The 23,723-nt window shown below is 54.7% G+C and overlaps 3 protein-coding genes and 1 long non-coding RNA gene across 25 annotated transcripts in view; 2 read left to right on the top strand and 2 right to left on the bottom strand.

Moving 5' to 3' along the window:
- THTPA (thiamine triphosphatase) overlaps window positions 1-2,539 on the top strand; it is a 47,462-nt gene extending 44,923 nt beyond the window's left edge. For all 6 annotated transcript variants that reach the window (XM_050796460.1, XM_050796458.1, XM_050796461.1 and 3 more), the window contains one exon: window positions 1,660-2,539. In XM_050796460.1, the coding sequence (XP_050652417.1) occupies window positions 1,660-1,805 (146 nt within the window). In that variant the 3' untranslated portion in view covers window positions 1,806-2,539. The remainder of the gene's footprint in view (window positions 1-1,659) is intronic.
- Window positions 2,529-11,122, bottom strand: AP1G2 (adaptor related protein complex 1 subunit gamma 2). Of its 16 annotated transcripts, none has more exons than XM_050796420.1 (22): window positions 10,511-11,122; window positions 10,171-10,379; window positions 9,622-9,746; window positions 9,338-9,479; window positions 9,122-9,218; window positions 8,874-8,950; window positions 8,665-8,760; window positions 8,142-8,246; window positions 7,604-7,702; window positions 7,374-7,429; window positions 7,092-7,205; window positions 6,762-6,902; window positions 6,630-6,684; window positions 6,426-6,548; window positions 5,551-5,640; window positions 5,335-5,462; window positions 5,009-5,113; window positions 4,564-4,687; window positions 4,348-4,483; window positions 3,216-3,379; window positions 2,899-2,997; window positions 2,529-2,811 (listed from the first exon to the last, which is right to left on the bottom strand). In XM_050796420.1, exons 2-22 carry the CDS (start codon window positions 10,372-10,374, stop codon window positions 2,710-2,712), a joined length of 2,382 nt encoding a protein of 793 aa, XP_050652377.1. In that variant the 5' UTR covers window positions 10,375-10,379; window positions 10,511-11,122; the 3' UTR covers window positions 2,529-2,709. The 16 variants fall into 16 exon arrangements, 15 of the variants coding, with proteins under 15 accessions (XP_050652377.1, XP_050652383.1, XP_050652379.1 ...); XM_050796426.1 differs by having other exon boundaries at window positions 8,166-8,246; XM_050796422.1 differs by having other exon boundaries at window positions 10,789-11,122.
- A 1,279-nt stretch (window positions 11,123-12,401) lies between these two features.
- JPH4 (junctophilin 4) lies at window positions 12,402-21,963 on the bottom strand. Of its 2 annotated transcripts, XM_050796432.1 has the most exons (7): window positions 20,871-21,963; window positions 20,579-20,704; window positions 19,786-20,335; window positions 18,412-19,183; window positions 14,531-14,649; window positions 13,658-14,190; window positions 12,402-12,766 (listed from the first exon to the last, which is right to left on the bottom strand). In XM_050796432.1, exons 3-7 carry the CDS (start codon window positions 20,162-20,164, stop codon window positions 12,683-12,685), a joined length of 1,887 nt encoding a protein of 628 aa, XP_050652389.1. In that variant the 5' UTR covers window positions 20,165-20,335; window positions 20,579-20,704; window positions 20,871-21,963; the 3' UTR covers window positions 12,402-12,682. The 2 variants fall into 2 exon arrangements, with proteins under 2 accessions (XP_050652389.1, XP_050652390.1); XM_050796433.1 differs by lacking the exon at window positions 20,579-20,704.
- LOC126958252 (uncharacterized) overlaps window positions 21,607-23,723 on the top strand; it is a 43,623-nt gene continuing 41,506 nt past the window's right edge. Inside the window, exon 1 of the long non-coding RNA XR_007727155.1 lies at window positions 21,607-21,675. This is a non-coding gene — a long non-coding RNA (uncharacterized LOC126958252). The remainder of the gene's footprint in view (window positions 21,676-23,723) is intronic.

Genomic DNA, 23,723 nt, shown 5'->3' with positions numbered 1-23,723 from the left:
TCATTTAGTTCTCATACCTATAGCCAGATCTCCTTCAGTTTCATTTCTCAGTTCCCTGCTTTGACTCTTCCTTCCCCCAATCTTTTTTTTTTTCTTCTTCAGTCACCACTCCTCCACAAGGAGGAGTAAAAAGCCTTTTTACAAAAGCTGCCCTCTGGCAGGCTCAGACTCAGGATCTTCCGATCATGAGACTGATGCACTGCCCACTACACCAAGAGTCCAACCAATCTTCTGTCCTTTTGTTTTACAGTTACCTAGATCCTTTTAATTTGTCCTTTCAGCTTTTCGTAAAGGGCAATAACATTATAGTTATGTGAGACAGTGGGGCATGATTTGGTAGATTTGTTCCCAAGCATAATTCCCTTGTAGACAGTTCATTCACACTAGTGTGGAATTTTGCACCCCATGGGGCCTTACAGCCCTGCAGTGCTGTTTGAGCCCCCTCAGCAAACATACACTGAGTTCCTTGCTACGTGCCTAGCACACTGTCAGGCACTGACAACAGACACCAGCAATAGGCAATTCCTTTTTTTTTTTTTTTTTTTTTTTTTTTGTTGAGACAGTCTCGCTTTGTCGCCCAGACTGGAGTGCAGTGGCCGGATCTCAGCTCACTGCAAGCTCCGCCTCCCGGGTTCACGCCATTCTCCTGCCTCAGCCTCCCGAGTAGCTGGGACTACAGACGCGCCCGCCACCTCGCCCGGCTAGGTTTTTGTATTTTTTAGTAGAGATGGGGTTTCACCGTGTTAGCCAGGATGGTCTCGATCTCCTGACCTTGTGATCCGCCCGTCTCGGCCTCCCAAAGTGCTGGGATTACAGGCTTGAGCCACCGCGCCCGGCAGGCAATTCCATTCTCACCTTACGATGTAGAGGTGAGAACTCTATGTGAATCCCACCCCATGGCTATAGCTTCCCTCCTCTTCTTTCTATAGCTCTTGGTTTCTATTTGTAGATCTCTGCATGTGCTTCATTACTAAGCTTATGAGCTTTGGCCTGGTCTAGATGGGCTTTAATCTTTTTTTTTTTTTTTCTTTGAGACAGAGCCTAGCTCTGTCCCCCAGGCTGGAGTGCAGTGGTGCGATCTCAGTTCACTGCAAGCTCCTCCTCCCTGGTTCACGCCATTCTCCTGCCTCAGCCTCCCGAGTAGCTGGGACTACACGTGCTCACCAACACGCCCGGCTAAGTTGTTGTATTTTTAGTAGAGACGGGGTTTCATCACATTAGCCAGGATGGTCTCTATCTCCTGACCTTGTGATCTGCCCGTCTCGGCCTCCCAAAGTGCTGGGATTACAGACGTCAGCCCCTGTGCCCTGTGATGGGCTTTAATCTTGATTGTGGGACAGGGTAATAACTGAAATGAGCTGATGTTGAGGTATCCTTCATCTTCTTGGTGCCTGGGTGCCTCTTCGCCATTTCTCCTTGCTGGAGGAGAGGCTCAAGTGTGGCTTCTAGTCCCACTCTTGCCTGAAGTTGCTCTTTTAGGTCCCAGTTCCACAAGCAGGCAAGGAGTGGACTAGTGTGTTATAGAAGCTGGGTGGATGACATTCAGAACCCCAGTGTGGCTCTGGAAACATCCATGGGTCCTGGCTAGGTGGCCAGGGAGCAGAGTCAAAGTGCTTGTGGCTCTGTCCATTTCTCTCCTCGTTGTCCTTTTACCTGTAGGTGTGCCTGCACAGGAGACAGCACCAGCCAAGCTGATCGTGTACCTACAGCGTTTCCGGCCTCAAGACTATCAGCGCCTGCTAGAAGTGAACAGCTCCAAGCAGAGGCCACAGGGGACTGAAGATCCTGATAACTGCCTGGGCTAGGGGTGTCACTTCCTAGAATGGGAAGGGAACTCTGGGTCTAATGGAGTCCACTCCTGGCCCACTGTGCCTCTCCCCTCAGCGTCCCTTCTGACAGTGACTCCTCTCTCTCTAGCTCTGCCTGTTTCTTCCCCCTACTCTAAGCTACTCTTCCTTGAGCCCTCCCTGGCTGCTGCTTCTTCCCTCATCCGTCAGATGCAATCTGTGGGCCGCCCCTCTCCCCTGGCCGCTAAGCAGCCTCCATTGATTTCCGCTCGTGTTTATAGGATTTCCACTTAGCCGTGATCAGTAGTTAAGCACAGGAAAATCCCTTGCCACCCCCCTCCCTTGGTCGATGCCATTGATTCTGCCAGTAGCTCCTCAACCGCCTTACAGCTGAGTTAGACGATGAGGGGAGGCAGCAGGGATTTCCCTGCCTTGGGGTGTGGGAAATAGAAGCAAGTTGAGGAAATGGTTGGGAATCCCAGTTAGAACTCTAGAAATTCTAATCTGATTTTGCCACTGTGCCCAGCTCTGGCCCAGAGGGTAGAGTGCCGCCTGTAGAAGTTTGGGGCAAATTTGTTCCCTGACCTGAAGCGGGTTAGAAAGAACCAGCAGCCGCCCCATCCCCGCCCCTGTGTTGAGACAGGTTCTCAAGGTTCAGGGGAAGATGCATACCTCTTATGTAAGAATGCTTTTCCCTTGCTGTTATTCATACACATTTTCCACTTCAAATATACCCAAATATGGCTTTCCTCCCCTCTCAGGCTTTATTGGGCTTTATTTGTGGGAGAAGGGGGCTGGTCCCCAGTTTTTGCAGTGCAAAGCCAGAGTGCCACCTGCTGGTAGCCCTCAGGTGTAGGTTTCAAGCGGCTGGGGCCCGCTGGGGTTTGGGACACAGGAGAATTTCAGGCTGTGATGGAGACAGTTACTGCCACGATTCCACAGGCAAGTTGTTCACCTCAAAGATCTCCTGCACTGACTGGTGAAAGTGGTTGTAGGTGAGGCGCAGCTTTAGCCGCACAGGGGCCTAGGAATAGGAGAGCGGGGACCAGGGTTAGCACCCATGACTTCTCCTATCCCTGGGTCTTGTCTTGGGGGGACTCCTGAAGCTCACCTTGTTAGGATTGAGGATTCTGAAGAGCTGGGTGATAGGAAGGCCACCCCGAGCTGGAACTGTGTTCCCACTGGGGGCCTGCATTTGGAGCTGGAGACTCTGAGCACAGGAGTTTAACAGAGCACAGTATGGCAGTAGGTGGGGCTCAGGCAGCTCCTCTACACCCAGTGGCTCCACACCCTTTTCCTGTAACTCCCCAAGTGCTGATCTCCAGATGACTCAATCGCATCTCACACTGTCTCCCACCCACCACCTCCACTTAGTGGCCTTTTCTCCTGGAGTCCCCAGGCCACCTCTGAACCCTGATCTTTACAAACCTTGGGCACAGCAGCCTGGCAGATGAAATCGGTGACATCACCCTCTGAGGAGTTGGTGGCAGTGGCGGTGATTAACAGCAAAGCAGGGTTTTCAGGGGGTCGAATGAAAGACAGATTCAGCTGTACTCCCTCACGCTCAAACACTTTGAGATCTGGGATGGGAGCTGGAGTAGGGAGACAGAGGCAGCTCAGTGTGCAGGTTTGAGAGAACATGTTTGTTCATTCAACAAAAATTGAGTGAACACCTACTGGCCCTGCACTACTCGAGAGGCTAGTAACAAAGTAGATATGAAGATGAGGCTGGAGCTTACTGTCTAATGGGGGAGAGAAACAATAAAAAAGGGCCGGGCATGGTGGCTCATGCCTGTAATCCCAGCACTTTGGGAGGCTGAGGTGGGTGGATCCCTGAGGTCAGGAGTTTGAGACCAGCCTGGCCAACATGGTGGAACCCTGTCTCTACTAAAAATGCAAAAAATTAGCTGAGTGTGGTGGGTTGTGCCTGTAGTTTCAGCTGCTTGGGAGGCTAAGACACAAGAATAGCTTCAACCTGGGAGGCGGAGGTTGCAGTGAGCTGAGATCGCGCCACTGCACTCCAGCCTGGGTGACAGAGCGAGACTCTGTCTCAAAAAATAAAAATAAAAATAAAATAAGCAAGATAATTACAGACCATAATAGATGCTATGAAGGAACTAAGTCATTCTAGAATAACTGGGGAGAACTGACTTAAATAGGAGCGGTAGGGGAAGGCATCTGACATTTTAGCTGAAGCCTGGAGTGAGAATGAGCTGGTCATCCGATGTGCTCGGGAAAGAACATTCCATGTAAAAAAGAACATGAAATGCCAAGGGTGGGAGGGTGTGAGGAGCTGAGAAGGGGGCAGTGAGTGGGTAGTGGGAAAGTGGTATAAGAAGGGCTGGGAAGGAAGCAGGGCCCTGTAGGCCAGAGAAAGAAGTCTGGAACAAAGGGAAGACAGGTGACCATGACTGACTTCATCCTTTTACCTCCTGAGATGGGGATGGGATGGGGGACACACAGGAAGAAGCAGGGTCCATGAGCCTCAGCCCTTGGCTTAGGAGAAGCAGCACATTTCCACCTACCTTCTCTAAGACATCTTCCTTTTGCTTAGGCTTACCTGGGGGTGGAGGTGCACAGGGAAGGTCAAGCAGGTATACCAGGGCACCTCCAGGGGAGGGGTCCAGAGGGGGAGGATGCTGGGCATCCCCAGAAGCCCCATCCAGGAGATCTAGCAGATCCAGGAGCTGTGAGGCCTGGCGGAAGGGACAGAAGGGGCAGGGCTGGGTATGAAGCTCAGCCTGTCTTCCTACCCCAGGGTTTCCAGCCTCCTCACCTGGGGCTCTGTGGGTGCTGGGGCTGCTTCTGAAAGTTGGGCTGCTGCTTTGCTTTCCTTTGCTTCCTCATCAGCCTGAGGGCCATCTCGCTCCACAAGAGGCATTTTTTCCAGGATGGCAGCCCTGAGAGGATGGAATGCAAGTGTGCCTCTGTGGTCTTTGGGCCTTTCACAAGAGGCATCTAGGATGATGACTAGGAACATGGAGCCCTGGGCACATGGTGGCTCAGAAGTTCCCTTCTGATTTCCTAAAATGACATGTTGTTGCTGATTTTCAGATGAGCAAGGAGGGTTGGAAGCCAGCTTAGCTTCAATTAACAGTGGGTGGGAAGCTCTCACCGTGGATGTGGAACACAGGTGAGGATGAGGCCCTTGTACCTACAAAAGGGCATTTGGGAGAGGGCAGGGGTTTGGGTCCCATGCTGCAGCACAGTGCTGGACACACCTCATGTGATCGTACTTCCGGAAGAGTGTGTCATACTCCACAGCCCGCTGTTGCAGCTCTACGTCCAAGCAGCTCCTGTAGATGGACACCACCTGGCGGATGCGGCTGGGCCAGTGTAGTATGTAAGTGGCAATGGCAGTGTGCCACTGCAGGATGTGGCAGGAAGGAAAGGCCCATGGAGCAGGGAAATACCCAGATTTGGCTCAAAAACAAGAACCTAAGGGCTTGGGGTTAGGGCGGGCTGGGTATATATGCCTGGAAAGAAACTCAGAAATGGGTGGGTCCAGTGAAAGGCCATCTCTCAAGGGGCTGGGACCCCTTCTTACTTATTGTCCCCTTGGAGGCGAGTGCTGAGTTTCATGAGGGCTGTGAGGGCATATCCTCGAGTGGCTGGCAGGGACATATGGGACTGCAGCACCTTTTCCAGCAATGCCAGTACTTCCTCTTCGTCCACCTTCAGACATGGATACAGTTAGTGACCCTGGTGCAAGTCCTGCCCCCCTGACGAGTCCCTCCTCAGTGTACCCCCAGTGAGGTCTCACCTGAAGGGGCTCAATCTCCTCACAGTTCCCCTCCAGCAGGAGGTCCCCATATTCCCCAATGCACCAGGCTGCCACCTGCACCAGTGGTTGCTACATGGAATAAGAAACTGCTGGGCTGGCCGGGCATGGTGGCTCACGCCTGTAATCCCAGCACATTGGGAGGCTGAGGCGGGAGGATCGCTTGAGACCAGGAGTTCAAGACCAGCCTGGGCAACATAGCGAGACCCCCGTCTCTATTAAAAAAAAAAAAAAAGAGAGAGAGAGAGAGAGAAACACTGCTGGGCCAGTGTCTGAGGTCCTCTCCCCACTTCCAGACATGGTAATATCCCTTTAGGCAGTACAGAGATGGTGGAGGGGGGTTGGAGGGGTGGGGAAAGGGAAGTTTGTTACCTGGCTCCCACTGCCCTCTGGTGGCCAAGCATCAGAACTACATGGCCTAACCACACAGGATGGAAATGTGAGAGGGTCCCTCCCTTGTGGAAGGTGTGGATGCTTTCTGCCCACCCTATTTAATTAACATGGAAGAGGGGGCTGTAGATACTGCCTGGCATCTGTTAATTCATTCAGCATTCAAGGTAATAATAAAACCTCATAAACACAAGAGCTTTAATCTCAAGGCAGCTCTAAGAGGCAGTCAGGGTACGTGGAGCATAAAGGAAGTTAGTCATCTGTAGTTACATAGCCAGGAGGTACCAGAGTCAGGATAAAAGCCCAGATGTTCTTAAAAACAGGGCTCTGTGCTTGGATGTCTTCTGCACTATGTAGGTAGCTGTGATCTTGAGAGAAAAATTGGAATCTAGTATAAGGAGGAGGCCGCCCAGGATGGGCAAGGGAGTGGTTGGGCAGCCCTAGGCCTGGGTAGGTGGGAATGATACCTGGGAAATGTCTTCTGCCAGGGCATTGTAGAGGCGGCGCACAGAGTAGGCATGTAGCTCCTGGGCCCCCCCAATCAGCTGGGTCAGGTTGGCCACTGCATCATCCCGCACATGGGTACCTGCCTGGAAGGTGTGGGCATGGCCAAGTCAGTGTGGTGAATCTTGACCACTTCTGCCCAGCTCTCTGACTGGCCCCTGCCTCACCGTGGTCAGCACATGCAGGATGGTGTCTATGTGCCAGCGTTTGGTGGGAGCAAACCTAGGGGATATATGGCTCATCAGTCCTGGTACTGACCCTGCCCAGATTCTACCCTCTTCGACTCCTGGGCACCTCACCTTTCTGCAGCTAGCAGGATGCCTGAGGCACAGTCAGCCCGTAGGTCAGGCGGGCAGGACTCCAGAAAGGCCTGCAGCTCTTGCATCATGGCTCGCACATTGGAGCTATTTACCAGAGCCAGGCTTAGTTCCAGGGCCCTCCTGGCAGGAGAAAGAGGTTTCCATGCAGGTAGCCCAGGTTATCCTGGTCCATGCCTCAGCCCCTCTGCTTCCCCAGGGACCTGTCCCCCTTAGTCCTCTTACTCCAGCTGCTCTAAGCTGGCTCGAGTCTTGGCCACAAGGCACTGGGAACCTCTGCCCTGCCCTCCCGTCCCCTGTATCACTGCTCACCGGCTGAGGGAGGCATCAGTTTCCTGTAGACAATCCACCACAGTGGGCCGATGCCGCTGCACAGCACTGTGATCAGACTGCACCAGTCGAAGCAATGATGTCAGGGCTACATACCTGGTCAGGATGGGGGAGGTTCTATCACATCATGGCCATCAGCCCCCAGTCCCCATCCTGTCTTGAGTATAGGGGTAAGAGAGAAATGGATCAGGAAGCTCTGGAGGAAGGAGGGCAGAGGGCCAGGGGATCAGTGGCACAGCCTAGGTAGACAGTTGGGACTATTACCTAATGTTCCTGTCACTGTTGAGTAGGAAGCGGCCAAGAATGTTGACAGCTAGAACCTATGAGAGGCAGAAGCTGGGGTCAGCCAGGAAAGAAGCAACCTGCTCAGCCATTGAGGAGTGAGAACACATTGGCGCAACACGATGGGGCTAGGAGGAAGAAACCAGCAAGCAGGACCTGTGTGGGTGAGGTGGTGGGCGGGGCCACAGTGGGAGAGGCATAAGGGATGATACCCGTAGGCCAGCTGCAGAGCGGATATCCATGATGGTGAGTACTGTCTCAAACAGGACCGCATTCCCGGCATTTCGGCTGGTGTCTGTGTTAGTGGCCACCTGAGTGGAGGAGAGAGGAGATGTATCTGCTCAGGGCCCTCCTCAGGTCTCCGTTTCTTTTGATACAGGGTCTCACTCTGTCACCCACAGCTCACTGCAGCCTTGACCTCCCAGGCTTAGGTGATCCTCCTGCCTCAGCCTCCTGAGTGGCTAGGACTACAGGCACCTGCCAACAAGCCCGGGTAATCCTCAGGTCTCTTGAAGGACTCTAACATGTCATCTGTCCAGCCTTCAACCATCCAACAAAGTTCCCTTAGCCTCTACTATGTGCCAGGGCCAGCCTGGGCACTGGGGCAATAGCACTAAGACAGACTGTGTCCCTTCTTCATGGAGTTCACTGTCTAGAGGAGACGGAGAGGCAATGATATGGCCACTGCACAGTGAGGAGTCAAGTGAGGGGCACCCAGGGCTGGTGGGGTCTCCAAGCAACACAGCTAACCAGTGCCCTCCTCCCAGCCCCGACCTGGGCCAGCAAGTCATTCATGGTCTCACTGCTCTCCTCGTGGTTCCGGCCCAGGATCCGAAGCAGACGAAGTATCTGGACCTGAGGTTGGGTTGAAAATTGAAAGGTGAAGGGGTTCATAGGATAAGGAGTCATGGAGCCGAGGAGAAAACTCTAACATGGAGGAGAGCACTGTGAGGGTCTGGCTCGCTCCTTAGATCCTCCCCACACCTCCTCACCTCCACAGGTCCCTTGGTCCTGGGAGGGGAACAGAGGTGTCTGAGGCCAGGGGAGTTTAGGACAGGCTTAAAAAAAAATTGTTACCAAACTGTATTTTCCTGACTTTTAGGCATTCTCTCTCCCCTCACAGGTCCTGGGATGACCTGAGCAATCCTGTGCCTGCTATTCTGCTGCCCAGGACACTGAGAGGGCCAGTGTTCTCTTGGAGGAGACCACTGGTCATGGTCTTACTGCTATGCCCTCTCTGTTCCAGGCATACAGCAGTGAAAGGTCACCCCACCTGCAGGAAGGGGTCGCTGACTCCAGATATGCTGTGTTCTGTGGAGTATCCTGTTGTCACCAGAGTCCGGAGGATCTGTACCAGCTGGGGTACCACCTGGAGGGAGGGCACAACTTTGGGCATTTGTTCTAATCCTCTCCAGCTAAAGCCCCATTCCTTCCCCACTGACCCTCTCTTCAGGCCCAGGGCCTGCCCCTTCACCAGCCCACCTTTCGGAAGTGCCTGAGGGCTGCAGGGCTTCGTTCGCAGAGCTCCGTGATCAGCGTGATGGTGCCCAGCAGGATGCCTGGGGTCAGGGTCGGGGAAGTGAATGGTGGGGGCCAGGGGCAAGAGAGTCTATTGCGTGTGTGCCTGTGTGTGTGCGCTACCCTTCTCCTATGAGCTGGTGTTCCCATCCGATTTTCAATTCTTCTGTCCACAGAGCTGAAGCAAAGGATGGGGAGCCCCACAGCCTTACCATGGTGACGCTCGTGAAGCAGGTGGACACAGGGTGGGAGGAAGACGCTGGAGAGTTCAGGGACCTTCCGGATCATGTGCACTGCAGTCAGAATAGCCTGCAGAGGTCCGGGGCCTCAGACAGGGGTCAGAGGGGATTGACCCCTGCATCTACTACTATATGGCACACAGCAGGCAGTATCTGCAGGAGCAAGTGCCAGGAGTCCCACCATCTCACCTTCTTGCGCACGTAGGGACTGGGCTGCAGGAGCAGTTTCTCCACCTCTGGGGCCAGGTCTCGGCACATCTCAGCAGAGCCCATGGTGCTCAAAGTGCACAAGGCCAGGCCTTGTACTGGCTGAATCCCCTGGCTCAGGTCACTGCAGGGTTTGGGAGGACGGTCAGTCAAACCTCTGAGAAAATCAGTCCTTTTCAGTACCCACAACAGGCAGTCCCCTGGGATTTCCAAGGTCCCTACTCTCCCATCTCCCTGATTCCAAGTGATTGCCAGAACCCTCTCACTTCTTGATGCTGTTGGTAATGAGCAGGTGGGCATCGTGCCTCTCATCCAATAGAAGCATGGCCCCCAGGTAGCCCACCCTCTTGTCTGTGAATCTGGAGGAGGCGATCAGTTTCAGGCACTCCATCTATAGTCAAGGGGGCAAACCAGGAAGAGGCAGGGGTGAAACCATAGACACTCACATCCCTGTTCCATCTTCCTCTTTAAAACCAGATTAACCTGTGGGGCATCCTATCTCATCACTCTCCCTTCAACAAGAGGAGAAGCTTAGGAAATTCAGGCGTTAGTGGGTAGGAGGAACTAGGAGTTGAGGAGGTTGGGAGAGGAAAGGAGGAGGTGCCTGCCCTAAACGAGGCTGGCCAGAGAATGAAGGGTTCAGGCCAGCTGATGACCAGTAGGGGTAGCAATGGGGAAAGAGGTTTGCAGTGCAGCCTGTGATGACTCTGAAATTGTAGAATTTTAAAAACCAGGGCATAAACAGGTGAGAGAGTCCGTGACTCTGCCCCACTAGCCTTCATCAAGCTCAGGAGGGAGGTATTCCTGGCCAGTACCTGTCCAAAGTGGGCGGGGTAGCCCAACATGTGGACGTAGAGCAGTTTGGCCAGCTGCCGGTGCCTGTGCACTGGGTCCCCATCGCGGAAGGAGGCCCGGATGTGGGCGCACTCCTTTTGGATCACCTCCCGCTCCTGGGCCTGAGTCTTGGCCCCGCGAATCTCTTCGATGAGGTCCTGAAGCTTCAGCGAAGGCGCCACCATTCTGACTGGCAGAGTCCGGGAGTGAAGAAACACTCTCTGGCCGGGCGTGCCTGGGTTTTCGGCCCAGGCGCGTCCTGTGTCAGGACCCTAAGAGCCCAGGTCCCACAGGTACCCTAAAATTGCTCCCGCATTTTACCTTTCCCGAAGTAGGTCTCCAAATTCCGCGACCACCCCACCGCCCGAGAAGCCCACTACGCATGCGTCGACACCCTACCGGCGCCCCTTCCTATTGAGCATGCGCTGGAGCCCCACCTATTTCTCCCATTTCCTCCCCCTACCTGGTACCCCATCCCTAGCTTAGCCATTGCTTTCTTTCCACGACCCTCCGCTGTTTCTTCCGCGAGCTTCCTCCCCCGATTTCCATCTCAGGCAGCGGCAGCGACAGCCTGCCTACCCCCAGGACTCCAGCCTCACCTGGCTTCTGCCTCAACTCCGCTCCTCTGCCCCCCAGCGCTTCCTGGTACGGGGCCGAGCAGGGGTTGGTGATCCGTGCGGTCCTTCCCTCTCCCCGCCTCCACCACGGGACCCCGCCCTCCTGGGCCGACTGCAGAGCCTTCCTGGATCCTCTGACCTCGAGCCTCAGGCTTTAGCGGACAGACAGCATGATAGGCCTGGAGTTCTTCAAGAGGCCTCCTCGCACATCCTCACCACCCGGAGAGCCTCAGTTTGGATTTGAAGCCATCGCACCCCAAAGGAGATGACAATCCCCCCCCTTTTTTGAACTTTTTTATTAATATATTTTTTTTTTGTTAAATTTCTTTGTATTTTTTTCCTGCAAGACTTGGTGTTGGCGGCACTGTTGTAGTTTAACTTCAATCCCAAATTCCATGAAATAGAAATCAGAAGTAAAGGTTGAGAGGGGAGGAAGGAGGGAGGCAAGCCAAGGAATAAACAGAGTTTGACTAGAAAAAAAGAGGGTATGTGTGGTGGGCATTCCCGGGCAAGGCCATTCCTTGAGGGAGGGGGTTGGCAGGCAGCTTGCCTCTGCCTCATGCAGGGGAGGGAGGAAAGATCCCCTGGGGACCCTACAGTCCCCTCTTCCTAGGGCTTCCTGCTCCCAGGGGAAAAGCTAATACCAGAGAGGGATCAGCCACAACCTCAAACAGGGCTCTCCACCCACCTGTCACCCAGGTTTGACTCCCACCTCTGCCCTGCCTGGGAAGCATGTGAGATCAGCTTTCTTTGATCCCCTCCTTCTGTTGTTTTCCCATTTCACAAGATTCTGATGTGAAGGGGGAAGGGACATAACCCATTTTGAGACTACTAAACTTGTCACAGCTTCTGCTTCCTTGTGAGCTCCTGTTATCTTGTCTGGTCCTATCCCCAAGAAGTGCCTCCCCCGACCACAACTCCCAGAGTTGGGGTGTGGGGGCCTTGCTCAAGTGCCTCTAACCCTCTGCAGTAGAAATGTCTTCTTCAGGCCCCTTAGGAATTTAATCAAAGGCCACAAGTGAGTCCAGACCAACCAAATAAACTATTGTGGGGGAGACAGAAGGGTGGGAGAAGGCAGTGGCAAAGTCTGGGCGGGGTGGACTTGACTGCATTGGATATTCTCTGTTCCTTTACACGTTGCTCTTGGCATGGCATGCCACCAGAGGGGGCTGGAGGAGGGGCTGGCCGATGAGGAGAAAAAGAGGGAAATGGTAGGGAGTTATTCTACTTTTCACTTCCCTTCTCTCCCTCGGGGAAGGATGGAATTGGGCAGGAACCCAGCTCAGTGCTTGGAGGTGAGCTAATAGCCTCCAAGATTAGAGGTGGAGGATGCACCTCCTGCAGCTTTTTCACTAGGCCTCAGAGGGACAGCAGGCCCCTCAGGCTAGGGAGCCACAGCAGCGCAGCCAGTCCCTTGCCCGGCATTCAATCACTCCTTCTTCATTTTCTTCCTCCTCCTCTCCATTCAGCTTCCAGGAGTCTCCTTAGGACACCAAACCCCCACCCGCATCGAAGTTGAGGTCTAAAGAAAAGGTGGGAGGGCGTGGGGCAATGGTCTGACTTAGATTTGTGTGTCTCAGAGAAGACAGCAACTCTGAGAGAGAAAAGCCCTTCATATGTAAACAATCTAGAGAAAGAAGGGGTTGGAATGGGGAAGGGAGTGAGGAATACAGAGACAGATCCAGAAGAAATGAGATAATCTGAAAGAAGAGAGGGAAAGAGAATGCGAGAGAAAAAAAACAAAGGAGCACAGAAAAGGAAGGAAGAAGAGAAAGAAAGATAGGAAAAACAGCCAGGAAGAGGAGAAGAGAAAAAAGGCAGGTCAAAGGGGTGAAGAGGCACGCAACCAAAGCCAGAACCAGGCCAGGAAGTAGCCTCAGGTGAGGAGCTGGGAGAACAGGAACGCCAGGCTGAGGTCCAGGAGGGCCACGGCTCCCACCACCAGGGGGTTGGCAGCTCCCTAGAGAGACAGAGGGGGAAGCAGACTCAGTCCCCAAGGACAGTGCCCACCTTCCTGCCCTGGCTGAGGTGGCAGAGCTGAAGGGTCTCAGGTACCTCCCCGCAGAGCCTGGAGCAGGGGGATCGCCAACATTTGTTTTGGATTGCAAAACCCTGTCTTCTCCCAGGCAGGGCCCCACCTTTCCTCTGGCACCTTCAATACAGGGACAGCCCTTCCACCTCCTCCCTCTAGTCCCCTCCCATCAGCATATCATGTGTCCCAGGCAGGAGGTGCCTGGCCTTAGTAGCAGACATTGGCAGCAGCAGCCAGTACTGCAGCAACGCAGAGGGATGAAGGGGTGAGGATGTGGTTGCTAGGAAACAGAAGGCCTAGAGCCCAATCAGAGTAGAGGGTTCTAGGGACACTCCACCTCTCCCGGTTTTCTGCCTTCTTCCCTATTTCAACTTCTTCCCAGGAGAGGGAGGGAGAGTCAGGGTAGGGAGGGAACAATCTTTTCCTTTTTTATTTCTGGGCACCAAAGAGAGAAAGTGCGGAGGTGGGGGTGGGGGTGGAGTAGGAAACTCAGAGCTGGAAATGATATGGAAGGAGAACGGGGGAAAAATATTCTGGCTCTCCCATTGATTATTAGTTTATAACCCTGGGCAAGTTACTCTAAGTGCTCTGGGCCTCAGTTCCCCCATCTGTCAAATGAGTGAGTAGGCTTGTAGGCCTGTAAGGTTCCTTCCAGCTCGAGCACCCTCTATTTTTTTGAGGTGGGATGTGGTCCAAGACTGGCCAGGCAGAGGAAGCCGAGTGGAGATAAAAAGCCCCCTGGCGATCAGACAGGTCTGGAAAGGGTGGGAGGCAAGGCTTTGGGAGAAGAGGACACATAGCAGGGACAGAGGATCTCACCGGCTGGGCAGGCCTCTCGGTTGCAGCAGGCTCCCCGAGTTCTTCTGTCAGGCACCCAGCATCAGGACCCCTCGAGGACGAGCCCCTCAGGACCAGCATAGCGATGGGCTCAGGCTCCGTGCCTGCTGGGGCCCTCAGCAGGGGCAGGGGCTCTTCATCCTCCCCCTCCTCCTCTCGAAGACTTCCTGAACTGTCGCTGCAGCCTCCAAGGAGTGGGGAACCATCTCTGGGCCCTGGCCCTTGCATCCCAGCCTCATCCTCAGCCTCATAGCCAGCTAGTTCCTCTGCCTGTGCGCCTGGCCCCCCCCACTCCTCAGGCCAAGCTTTGGGGCTGGAGAAGGGACCCTGGTCCCCTCCAGGAGGCAGTGGGCTCCGGCAGGCAGGGGGTCGCCAGGGTTGGCGGGAGGAGGCAGGACTGCTGGGCAGTTCAGGGGATCCCTCTGAGGGAGTCAGTCCGTTCTCATACACCCCAGGGCTGTCCTCATCCAGGGGCTCCGTGTCGGAACCTTCTGAGTCCTGCCTGGGTCTGCGGCCTGGGTAGGGATAGCTGAGAATCAGAGGGGCCTAACTGGCCTTGGGCTGGAGTGGCTGCAGCTTTATTCCTGACTGGGCACTTCCCAGGACTTTGGAATTCCCAGGCTCATAGCCTGTCACTGCCAGACTCCAAACCCCCCATTAACCTATTGCATACATTCCCAAGTCCCACTCCCCAGACTACCAGGTCTGGCCCCCACCCTGTGTTCCTTGCACCCTCATTCCTTGTTTTTTCCCATCCCCGGTTCCCTTGCAGGGCTTCTCATCTGTTTCCCCACACCTGAGTCTCTCTAGCTTCCTAGGGGCCTCACTCCCCTCCCCCCAGCTCCCATGCCTCACCTGGGGCCTCCAGCATGGGCTGCAGGTCCTGGGCTATCAGTTTGGCCATTCGAGCTGCCTCCACAGCCTTCTCAGCGACACTGCTGGCTGCCACTGCCTTTAGGAGGGCGTCTGCTGCCCTGTTGGATCCAGAGACAGGGACTTAGCAGACCTTTCCCCACTTCAAATTAGCCCCTGCTCAGATGCTCCAGCCCCCTAGCCCCATCCCCTCTATATCATATCCTCCTCTCTTCTGGAGTCTTCACCCTTCCCCACACTCTGCCAGCTGCTTCCCTTCCTGGCAGGCCAGGGCAGCTCCCATTCGGTTTCCTCCCCCTGACCTGGGCTGCATTTGCCATCATCACACCCTCCTGCTCCTCTCACAACCTTCTACTGCTACGTCCTGTAGTAACACTTCTTCCAGTTGCAAGGGCCAGGACCTCCTGGAACTCTGTCATTCCATTCCTGTCCTGCCTCCCTCCCAGTGACAGTTGAGACCTCACTCTTTTAGCACATCCCCTGCAGTCCTGCTTGGTGCTTACGAGCTATACCTACCACCTTCTTTGCAGTTAGCACCTCCTCTTGTTACTAACCCCTCTCACCCCCTGGAGTCACAGGCCTCTCTGTGGGGTCCAGCGCAGGGTCCTGTACTTTGATCCTCCCTTCCAAGCAGCTTTGTCCCTGCCCTGTTCCCTTGTTCAGAGCCACTGTCTCCCTCATGTTAACAGTCTCTACCTCCCTTTCCCTTTCTACCATCTCTTTTCCTTATTATTAATCCTATCTCTACCAGTGCAGATTTCCTAGCATGAGAATTTCCTATCTTGCGTTCCTTCGGCCTCTTCTGTTATCACATTGTTCTTCACCCCGTCACTGCTACCACCCCACTGCCCCCGCTCATGCTTTTCTGAGCTCTGGAACTGGAGTAAGAGTGGGTCTCCCCTTTCAGTAATGATCCCGTCCCCTCTCCCTACTAATATGCATGCTTTCTCACCATTGTGACTACACTTCTGGCTAAACCCTTAGTCTCCCTTCCACACCCCCTCCCACTTTCCCTGCTCCTTAGGTGCAGGCAGTCTGGGAGTCTGATCAGTCTTTCCCCACTGTTGTTTCTTAGTTCTCCCTCTGATGTCAGATGCTTCATCAGTTTTCTCTTCCCTTTCACCCTCTGCTGTTAATCATAGATGCCTTGTCCTTAAATGAGTTCTGTAATTCCGAGGGTAGGACACAAAGGAGCTGAGAAAGAGTCAGTCAGATGAGCTTGCCGTGGGCTTGAATGGATCACACCCCATGACTTCCTCTGGTCACAGGCCTGTTCTCTCTGGCTTAGGAAGGCAGTCTGGTATGGGGGTGGGGAAGAGGATGGTGATATCTACTGTGCACATTCTTAGTCCATAGCCTCTTATTTATGTTCTTTGGGAGCTATGATTAGTCCCTTCTCCTTAAACCTGGTGGGTCAAAGATCTTTAGAGCCTGTTGGGAGGGATCTCAGATAACGTGGTTCTTCTGTCTTAGAGACTTTCTGACTCTATATGACTAGCCCTGTCCTGAAACTGAGCTGGTCTCAGGGTGCACAGCAGGCACATGTGCAGTCTTCTGCCTCTGGCCTTTCAGTGGGGCAAAGTCAAGGAGAAGGTGGACAGGGCTGTCAAGGGCACCTGTTGAGCCATGAGCATGAGGATCATGGTCTTGGGTTGTATTGAGTTATTTTGGTGGCCTGAAACTGGTGCACTGATGAGGCCTGTTTTTGTATATGAAGAGTATGGATGATCAAGTCCTATTCAGTAGACTTAGTCTGTGCTCAGGCCTCAGACTCATGCCAGGGTCAGGCTACCTGGCAGAGGCACCTGCTGCTGAGGCTCTGCTGTTTCCATGGCAGCTGGCAGCCAATCAGGATTGCCAGGCCTGTTGCTGGGGAGACCAACCAACCTCCTCCCACTGCCTGATCCTCTAGTTACTGAGATCAGTTTTTCCTGCACATGTCTCCACCCTATCTAGCCTAAAATGTTCCCTGGTGCTCTGCCCTCCCCCTTCCCTGGCTTAAGGCCCTGGGCTCTAACATCCAGACTCCCAGACAGATCTATAGATGCACATTCTCTGACTCAAACGTCTACTCTGCATTTGGCATGTTTATATTCTTTCTTTCTCTCTCTCTCTCTCACACACACACATACACACACACTCACTCACTGTGTCACCCATTATACAAACTCATTTAAGCATATCTGGACATATCCTGATCTCTGATCTCTGAAGAAGTCTCAAATTTAAATGAAATCCCCCACCCCTTTAAAAGAAAATCCAATATATGAATATTCAAATATGTGAGTTGTATAAATAAGGGGTCTATGAATCTCATTACAAGTGGATTTTTGGCTTCTTTTAGATTTTTTTTTTTTTTAGACTGGCTTTCGCTCTTGTCACCCAGGCAGGAGTGCAGTGGCATGATCTCGGCTCACTGCAACCTCCGCCTCCCAGGTTCAAGTGATTCTCCTGCCTCAGCCTCCCGAGTAGCTGGGATTACAGGCACCTGCTACCACACTGAGCTAATTTTTGTATTTTTAGTAGAGACAGGGTTTCACCATGTTGGCCAGGCTGGTCTCGAACTCCTGACCTCAGATGATCCACCTGCCTTGGCCTCCCAAAGCACTGGGATTACAGGCGTGAGCCACCGTGCCTGGCCTTCTTTCAGATCTCTGCTATCTAATTCAGTAATTACAAACCATTTGTGGCTATTAAGCATTTGACATGTGTCTAGTCTGAATGGAAATGATGTGATTTAAGTGTAAAATTTAAGGGGCAGTCCCATGCTGCCCACCTTGCTGCTCACCTCGCTGCGCAGGGAGCCTTGCTTGCTGCCCAGGGAGTTGCAGATTTCAAAGACTTAGTTCAAAAAGAATTTGTAAAATATCTTAATAATTTTACACTGGTTACCAGTTGAAATGATAATATTTGGATATATTGGTTTAAATAAAAATATTATTAAAATTCATCTCACCTGCTTCTTTTTATTTTCTATTCCTTTGTTTGTATGGTTTTTTATTTTTTAGAGACAGGATCTTGCTATGTTGCCCAGGCTGGTCTTGATGGGCTCAAGTGATCCTCTTGCCTCTCAAGTAGCTGGGTCTACAGGTGTGTGCCACAATGTCTGACTTCTTTTTATTTTTTAATGTGGTTACTAGGAGATTTAAAACTACCTATTTGGCTTATATTATATTCCTGCTAGACAGCACTGCTTTAGATAGCAAGGTTCCTGATGCAAGGAAATGTAATTTGATTTACATAAAAGTTTGATTTACAGGGAAGCCTCTTCCCTTCAAACCTCCTATCAGTTGGGTAAAAGAAGGCAGAGGGGGCAAAACTGGGAGAGACTATGTTTTCAGATGGATAAGTCAGCAGTACAAATTAGACTTCCCAAAGGCCCAAGGCTGAAATGGTGTCAGGCTGGGATGTGGTTAGGAAGGGACAGTCCCTCTTCCACCCAGGGCTGATGCTCCCAGCCTGAGGCCTGAAGACTGGATCAGCTGCAAGAGGAGGAAGACTAGGGACATGTTTTGAGTTCCAAGAGATTTCTGGGCCTGCACAAAACAGGTTCCTTGCTACTCCCACACACAACAATGGATTCCATAGACACGTCTCCACACAAAAGACACCGAGACACATTTACAGTCTTACACCACCTCCCTCAAATACCCAGCTACCCACAGTTACACCCACATCCACCTGTAGCCTCGGATATAAACACCGAGAATGCCCAGGGCTACAACTGCCTGGCCTTAGGCTTGCTATTCCCCACCAAGCCCTAGGCCTTAGGCCTTGGTCCTCCCTTAGGCACACCCCCCTTCCCGGTCCCCAGCGCACCCCCTCCTCTTAGTCCAGCTTTGCCCTCTGAACTGGACGCCCACCTGGCAGCGGCGACCTCCTGGCGCTGACGGGCAGCGCTCACGGCTCGACGGGCGCCCTCGACAGCCCTGTCCACCTTCTCCTTAACTTTGCCCCGCCGAAGGGCCAGAGGCAGGAGGCTGCGGACGCGCCCTCCGTGCACCAGCCGGTTGCGCTTGTACTTGCCCTCCTCGCGGGAGCCGTCGGGGCGGGTGGTGCGTCCGTAGCCGTGCCGCCGGTTGCCCAGCCACTCGCCCTCGTAGCGCAGCCCGTTGGAGCGCTGGCTCACGCCGAAGCCGCTGCGCCGGTCTGCGCGCCACTCGCCCGCGTACACTTCTGTGGCCGAGCCCTCGATGAGGGCGGGCGGTGCTGCGGCCGGGGGCCCGCTGGCCTCCGAGCCGGGCGGTCCGGTGCTGCCCACCTCGCTGCTCACCTCGCTGCGCAGGGAGCCTCGCTTGCTGCCCAGGGAGCTGCGACGTCCGCCCGCTCGGAGGCCGCTGAGCAGCAGCGAGCGACGAAAGAATCCGCCGGTCGCCGGAGTGCGCTTTCGGGAGGACGCGCCGTCGGCGTCCCCGGGCCCGGCCAGCACGAAGCCGCCCCGGGAGCCCGAGGCGGGGCTGCCTCCCTCGTCGCCCGGCAGGGGCAGGGGTGGGGGTGGCGTCGGGGGGTCGCTGTGGCCGGAATCCAGGGAGGTGCGGCGGGGTGAGCGCAGCAGCGCCGCCTGATGGTAGGGCACACTCTGGCGCACCCCGTAGCCGTGGCGCTTCCCGGCCTGCCACTGGCCCTGGTAGGTGCCTGCGGGCGGTGGAGGGGTGGGAGAAAGAGTCAGGCCGTGCCGCTGGGCTCCTTGCGCCCCAAGTCCCAAGCCCCCCTGGAAGCCCAAGCGTCAGGCGGGAGAGGTGGAGGCGGTTAGTGTGGAGGTCGGGGAAGGGCACTGGGAGCCGGGGACAGGCCAGGCTGGGCGGGAAAGTGTGGAAGAGCAGAATGAAGACGGGTAGGTAGCAGGAGCCCTACGCAGATTTTGGCAGTGCGGGTAGACAGGGGAAACTGGGAGGGCCCGGCAGGCGTGCGAAGGACAGGCCGGTGGGGGCGTTTAGATAGGCAAACAGGACTCTGAGTGGCACGCAGAGAGCAGAGGTGTTGGGGACAGGCAGGTAGAGAGGGAGGTGTGAGGACAGGCAGACAGGGAAGGGGTGAGGGAGAAGCGAGCAGGAGACAGACAATTAAGGAAAGCATAATCATCGTGGGAGAAAGCAGAAATTGGGGCTGGAGGTCACATCGATGTGGGGCGGGGGACAGATGGATGGGCGCAGGGGCGCAAATGGAGGGCGAAGGCGCAAGGCTAGGGAAGGCGCACGCGGACGAGCAGACAGACACTAGTGGGCCGGGTCCCGCACCTCCGTCGGAGTAGGTCTCGGTGCCGTAGCCGTCCTGGAAACCGTCCTTCCAGAGCCCGGCGTAGCGCAGGCCGGACACGCTTTCCCACACGCCGCTGCGCCCCTTCAGCCCGCCCAGCCACTCGCCGCGGTACGTCCAGCGGCTCTTGCGCTCCACGCCCAGCCCTTCGCGCTTGCCTTGCTGCCAGTGGCCCTGGTAGCTGTGTCCACCGGGCCCCGTGAAGACGCCCAGTGACTCGAAGCCGTGTGCCCAGCAGCCGCTGTACTCGCCCTGGGCGCCGGGGCCGGTGCACACGCCGTAGCCATGTGCCCGCCCCGCCTCCCAGCCCCCCACGTAGCAGCCCCCGTCGTCAAAGTCGAACTTGCCCCCGGGGGACATGCATGTAGTTGGCGCGGCCTCAGCCCCCCGGCGGCTCAGCGCATCCTGGGGCTGGAGAGCCGGCTGGGGGCCTTGGAGCCGGGCGAGGTCTGGGGGCGGGGGCAGTTAGACCGGGGCCGGGCGGGGGGGCCCCAGCGAGGGCAGGCAGGGCCGGACCCTCATCCTGAGTGGCTGCGGAGAAAGAGGGAGGGGGGCAAGTGGCGAGAGAGGCCCCTCCTCTTTGCCCGCCGCTCCCTGGCCCGGTGGCTCGGGGCATCAGCACCGCCCCCCAATCCACCCCCCTCCTTCGGCAGCATTTTCCAGCAGCTCCCAAGCTTGGGGGGCATGTGGGCTTCCCCCATTTCTGTTTTTGTGGAGCGGGCCCCTCCCAGGACTTGGGGCCCCAACCCCAAGCGGGAGTCCCAATTCTCCAACCTAGAACCCCGAAGTGTCGAGTGTGGATGGCAGTTTGGGGGTCCTGAGAGGGGGCTGGGCAGAATCGTAGGGCACCCGTTTCCCTGGCTGCTGTCAGGACCCCTCTGTCCCGGTTCTTCGGCGTCTCTGGCAAAGGGATGGGGGTGGGGGTAGAATATGTAGCGGGGAGATCGGACCAAGGTGGGCAGACGGTTTTTCGGGGGCAATGGATGGGGCCCAGGGGAGGCTCTGCAGGGGAAAGGCCAGGGTGGGGACGGGCAGAGAGGCAGAAGGGAGGGGGCAGGCTACTCACCATGTGGGCTGGGGCTCAGGCTGCCTCCCCGGCACAGCATCCATAGCAGGATACCTCCACTCCCACCTCGCCCGGACAAGCCAAGCCCCCTCCCCTTCCGGAGAGACTGCTCCAACCCAGAGAGGAAAGGTGGGGGAGTCCGGAGAGTCCCCTCTCTCCCCGCTGGAGGAGCAGGCTGGGTGGGGGGGGCGAGGTAGTGGCAGGGGTGGGGGAAGATGAGAATAGTGTAGGGGAAAAAATCTGCCTTGGATGGAGATAGGGAAGAAGAGCTGGGAGCTGGATGCAGAGGGGGAGGGGGCTATCAAGAGGGGGTGTTTTTATTATTTTTTTCTTCTTATGGTTGGGAGAGGAAAAATAAATCAAAATTCCGATTCCATCCCAGCACAAATCAATGTTTGCTCCATCCCAGCATCACGGGGGAGGCTGGGCCAGGCAGATTTAAAGGGGCAGGGAGAAAAGAAAAAGAGGAGGGTGGGTAGAGGAGGATATGGTGAAGAAGAGATAGAGGCAGTGATGCGGGTGGTGGTGGGGTCCCCAAGCAGAAAAGGATGGGTGTCCGCTAACCCTTCGGTGAGGGAGGAGGCAGGCAGAGAGGAGAAGGAGATGCACTGAGACCCCCAGGGAGGAGAGAAATCCTGGCATGCGGGCTAGGAGTGGGGCGAGGCGGAGGGGAGGGAAGAGGAGCGAGGGGGAGGAGACTGAGTTGAAGATGGGGAGGCAGGGGGAGGCCGAAGCCGGGCGGGGGAGGAGAGATGCTGGCGAGGCTGAGAGAGGGTGAGAAGAATACAAAGAAAGAGGTGCAGGGGTGAGCACTAAGGAGGGGGGAGATGCAGCCTGAGAGGGAGGAAGGCGGGGAGACCCATTCGGGGGCTGGGGAGGGATGACAAGGAGGAGAGAAGCAGGGGAGGAGGGAAGAAGGGGGAAAGAAATAGATATGGAGACGGAGAGAGAGAAATAAGGCTCGTGAAGGGAGGGAGAAAGCTCTGCAGAGGGAAGGGCAGGCGTGGGTATAGAGATCCAGGCAGGAAGAGCCCAAATAGAGGCAGGAGGGCCGGAAGTGGTGTTTGTGGGGTCCTAGGGAGAAAGATGAACCTGCCAGCTGCTTGGACTGAAGCCAGAAAGCTTTGGGGCATGGATGCAGGTGTCCACTGAGTCCACTATCTTCCGGAAGAAACCACTGGAGGGGGACCAGGAGGCTCACGCTCTTGCACTTTCTGAAGAAGGCTGAAATGGGACCTTGCTAGGAACGCGGGCCCCATCGATGCTTCTCCAGGCCTCCCCATCCTCCATCCCCACCACCAATTTCTCCCTGGGTTGTCTCTCTGAAGGGGAAGAGGGTTTATTGCTTTTGAATGGGGAGGAGGGCATCACGCTTGGTGATGGCATGAAGATCCCAGGGCTTTAGAATCTTTTCTTTTGCAAACCTTGAGGCAAAGACACATAGACATGTTTGGGAGGTCCCTTATTGTGGCAAGGCCGCCTCCAGCCCACCACCCCTCTGTCCTGTCCTCTCACCAGAGGGCCAGCACATCCTGACCTTGCCATTTACAGACAGAAGTAGGCACACACTGTCTTCCCTCTCCCCTTAGTTTACTTAGACTCTGCATCTAGTTCTTTCCCTGCCTCTAAGCCTTTAGGAAGGAGGATACTGTGTCCAATTACATGCAACAGTACATAGTCAAATGCACTCAATTGCCCCTATTTTCATACACAGCTTGGTCCACCACTCCTCCTCCACTGCATCCCCATTTTACAGAGAAGAGAACTAAGGCCCAGAGGGGAAGTCATTCACCAGAGGTCATACAACAGAACTGGCAGAGCTAGGAGTAGAACACTAGACTTCAGACCATTTAAGCCTGGTAATTCCTGCCAGGATTCCATGAACTTGGGGACCCTCCCTTAGACTCAGGGCCTCCATTTTGAGTACTTTGGTAAAATAAACAGCATGAGGTTTGGAATAAATAGGGATTTCCCTTGCATCATGTCTTTCCACAATTTATGAGGTTGGAGAAATGTAAATTTTAAGCCTCCAGGAAAGGGACCACGTCTTCTAAGTGCTTAGCATACAACAGGTCAGCTGTGGGTCCACTTGGGGCATGACTGTTGATGGAGAGTTTATTCATTTATTCATTCACTCATTCCTCTATTTATCAAGTATCTACATAGTTTACTGAGTACCACCCACATAGCCAAGTGCTAGAGACACAGTGGTGAACACTGTGGGGCCTGCCCTCATGAAGTTTACTATCTAGTAGTGAAGACAGACAACCAACAAGAAATTCTAGTGTGGTTAGTGCCACAAGTTTGTGGGGTAGGAATAGGGAATAGAGATGGAATTCACCTGAGGCTGGTGCCCTAGAGAAAGAGGCATTTAAGATGAATCCAGAAGGGAGTTCTGGGGCAGGCCAAGCTATGTTGCTCACCCCTAGATATTCAGCCTACAGTGTCAGCCTTTCCTTCTCCACACAGTGCCTTGTCCCACTCCACCCCTAAAATTCCCCTTTTCTCCAAGAGAAAGGGAAAACAAGAAAAGAAAAACCAATGTATGGTCCTGGAACACCCACGCCTTGTTTCTTAGGGAGAAGAGGTGACAGGGGTAAGTGGAAGTTGGAATGTGATGCCTTGTTGGACGCTATACTGTCTTCTGAGCTGCAAATTAAGTGTAGGGTCCAATAAAGTCCTGAAGAAATCTCTGACAGAAGTGCCCCAGAACATGTGGGATGCACAGTCCCAGCGCAGCCCCCATGTCTACCTGAGTGAGTTAGCCTTCCAGCCCCTTTCTGTTCTTTCCCTACAGGCTCTACAACTCCCTCTTTCAGAGCAGGGGCACTTTTTTTTTTCTCCAGAGAGTGC

Source organism: Macaca thibetana, chromosome 7 (assembly GCF_024542745.1).
Source record: "Macaca thibetana thibetana isolate TM-01 chromosome 7, ASM2454274v1, whole genome shotgun sequence".
In the NCBI taxonomy this organism is placed as follows: domain Eukaryota; kingdom Metazoa; phylum Chordata; class Mammalia; order Primates; family Cercopithecidae; genus Macaca; species Macaca thibetana.
Note: the sequence above shows the minus strand (reverse complement) of the source record. Positions and strands in the feature narration are given on the sequence as shown.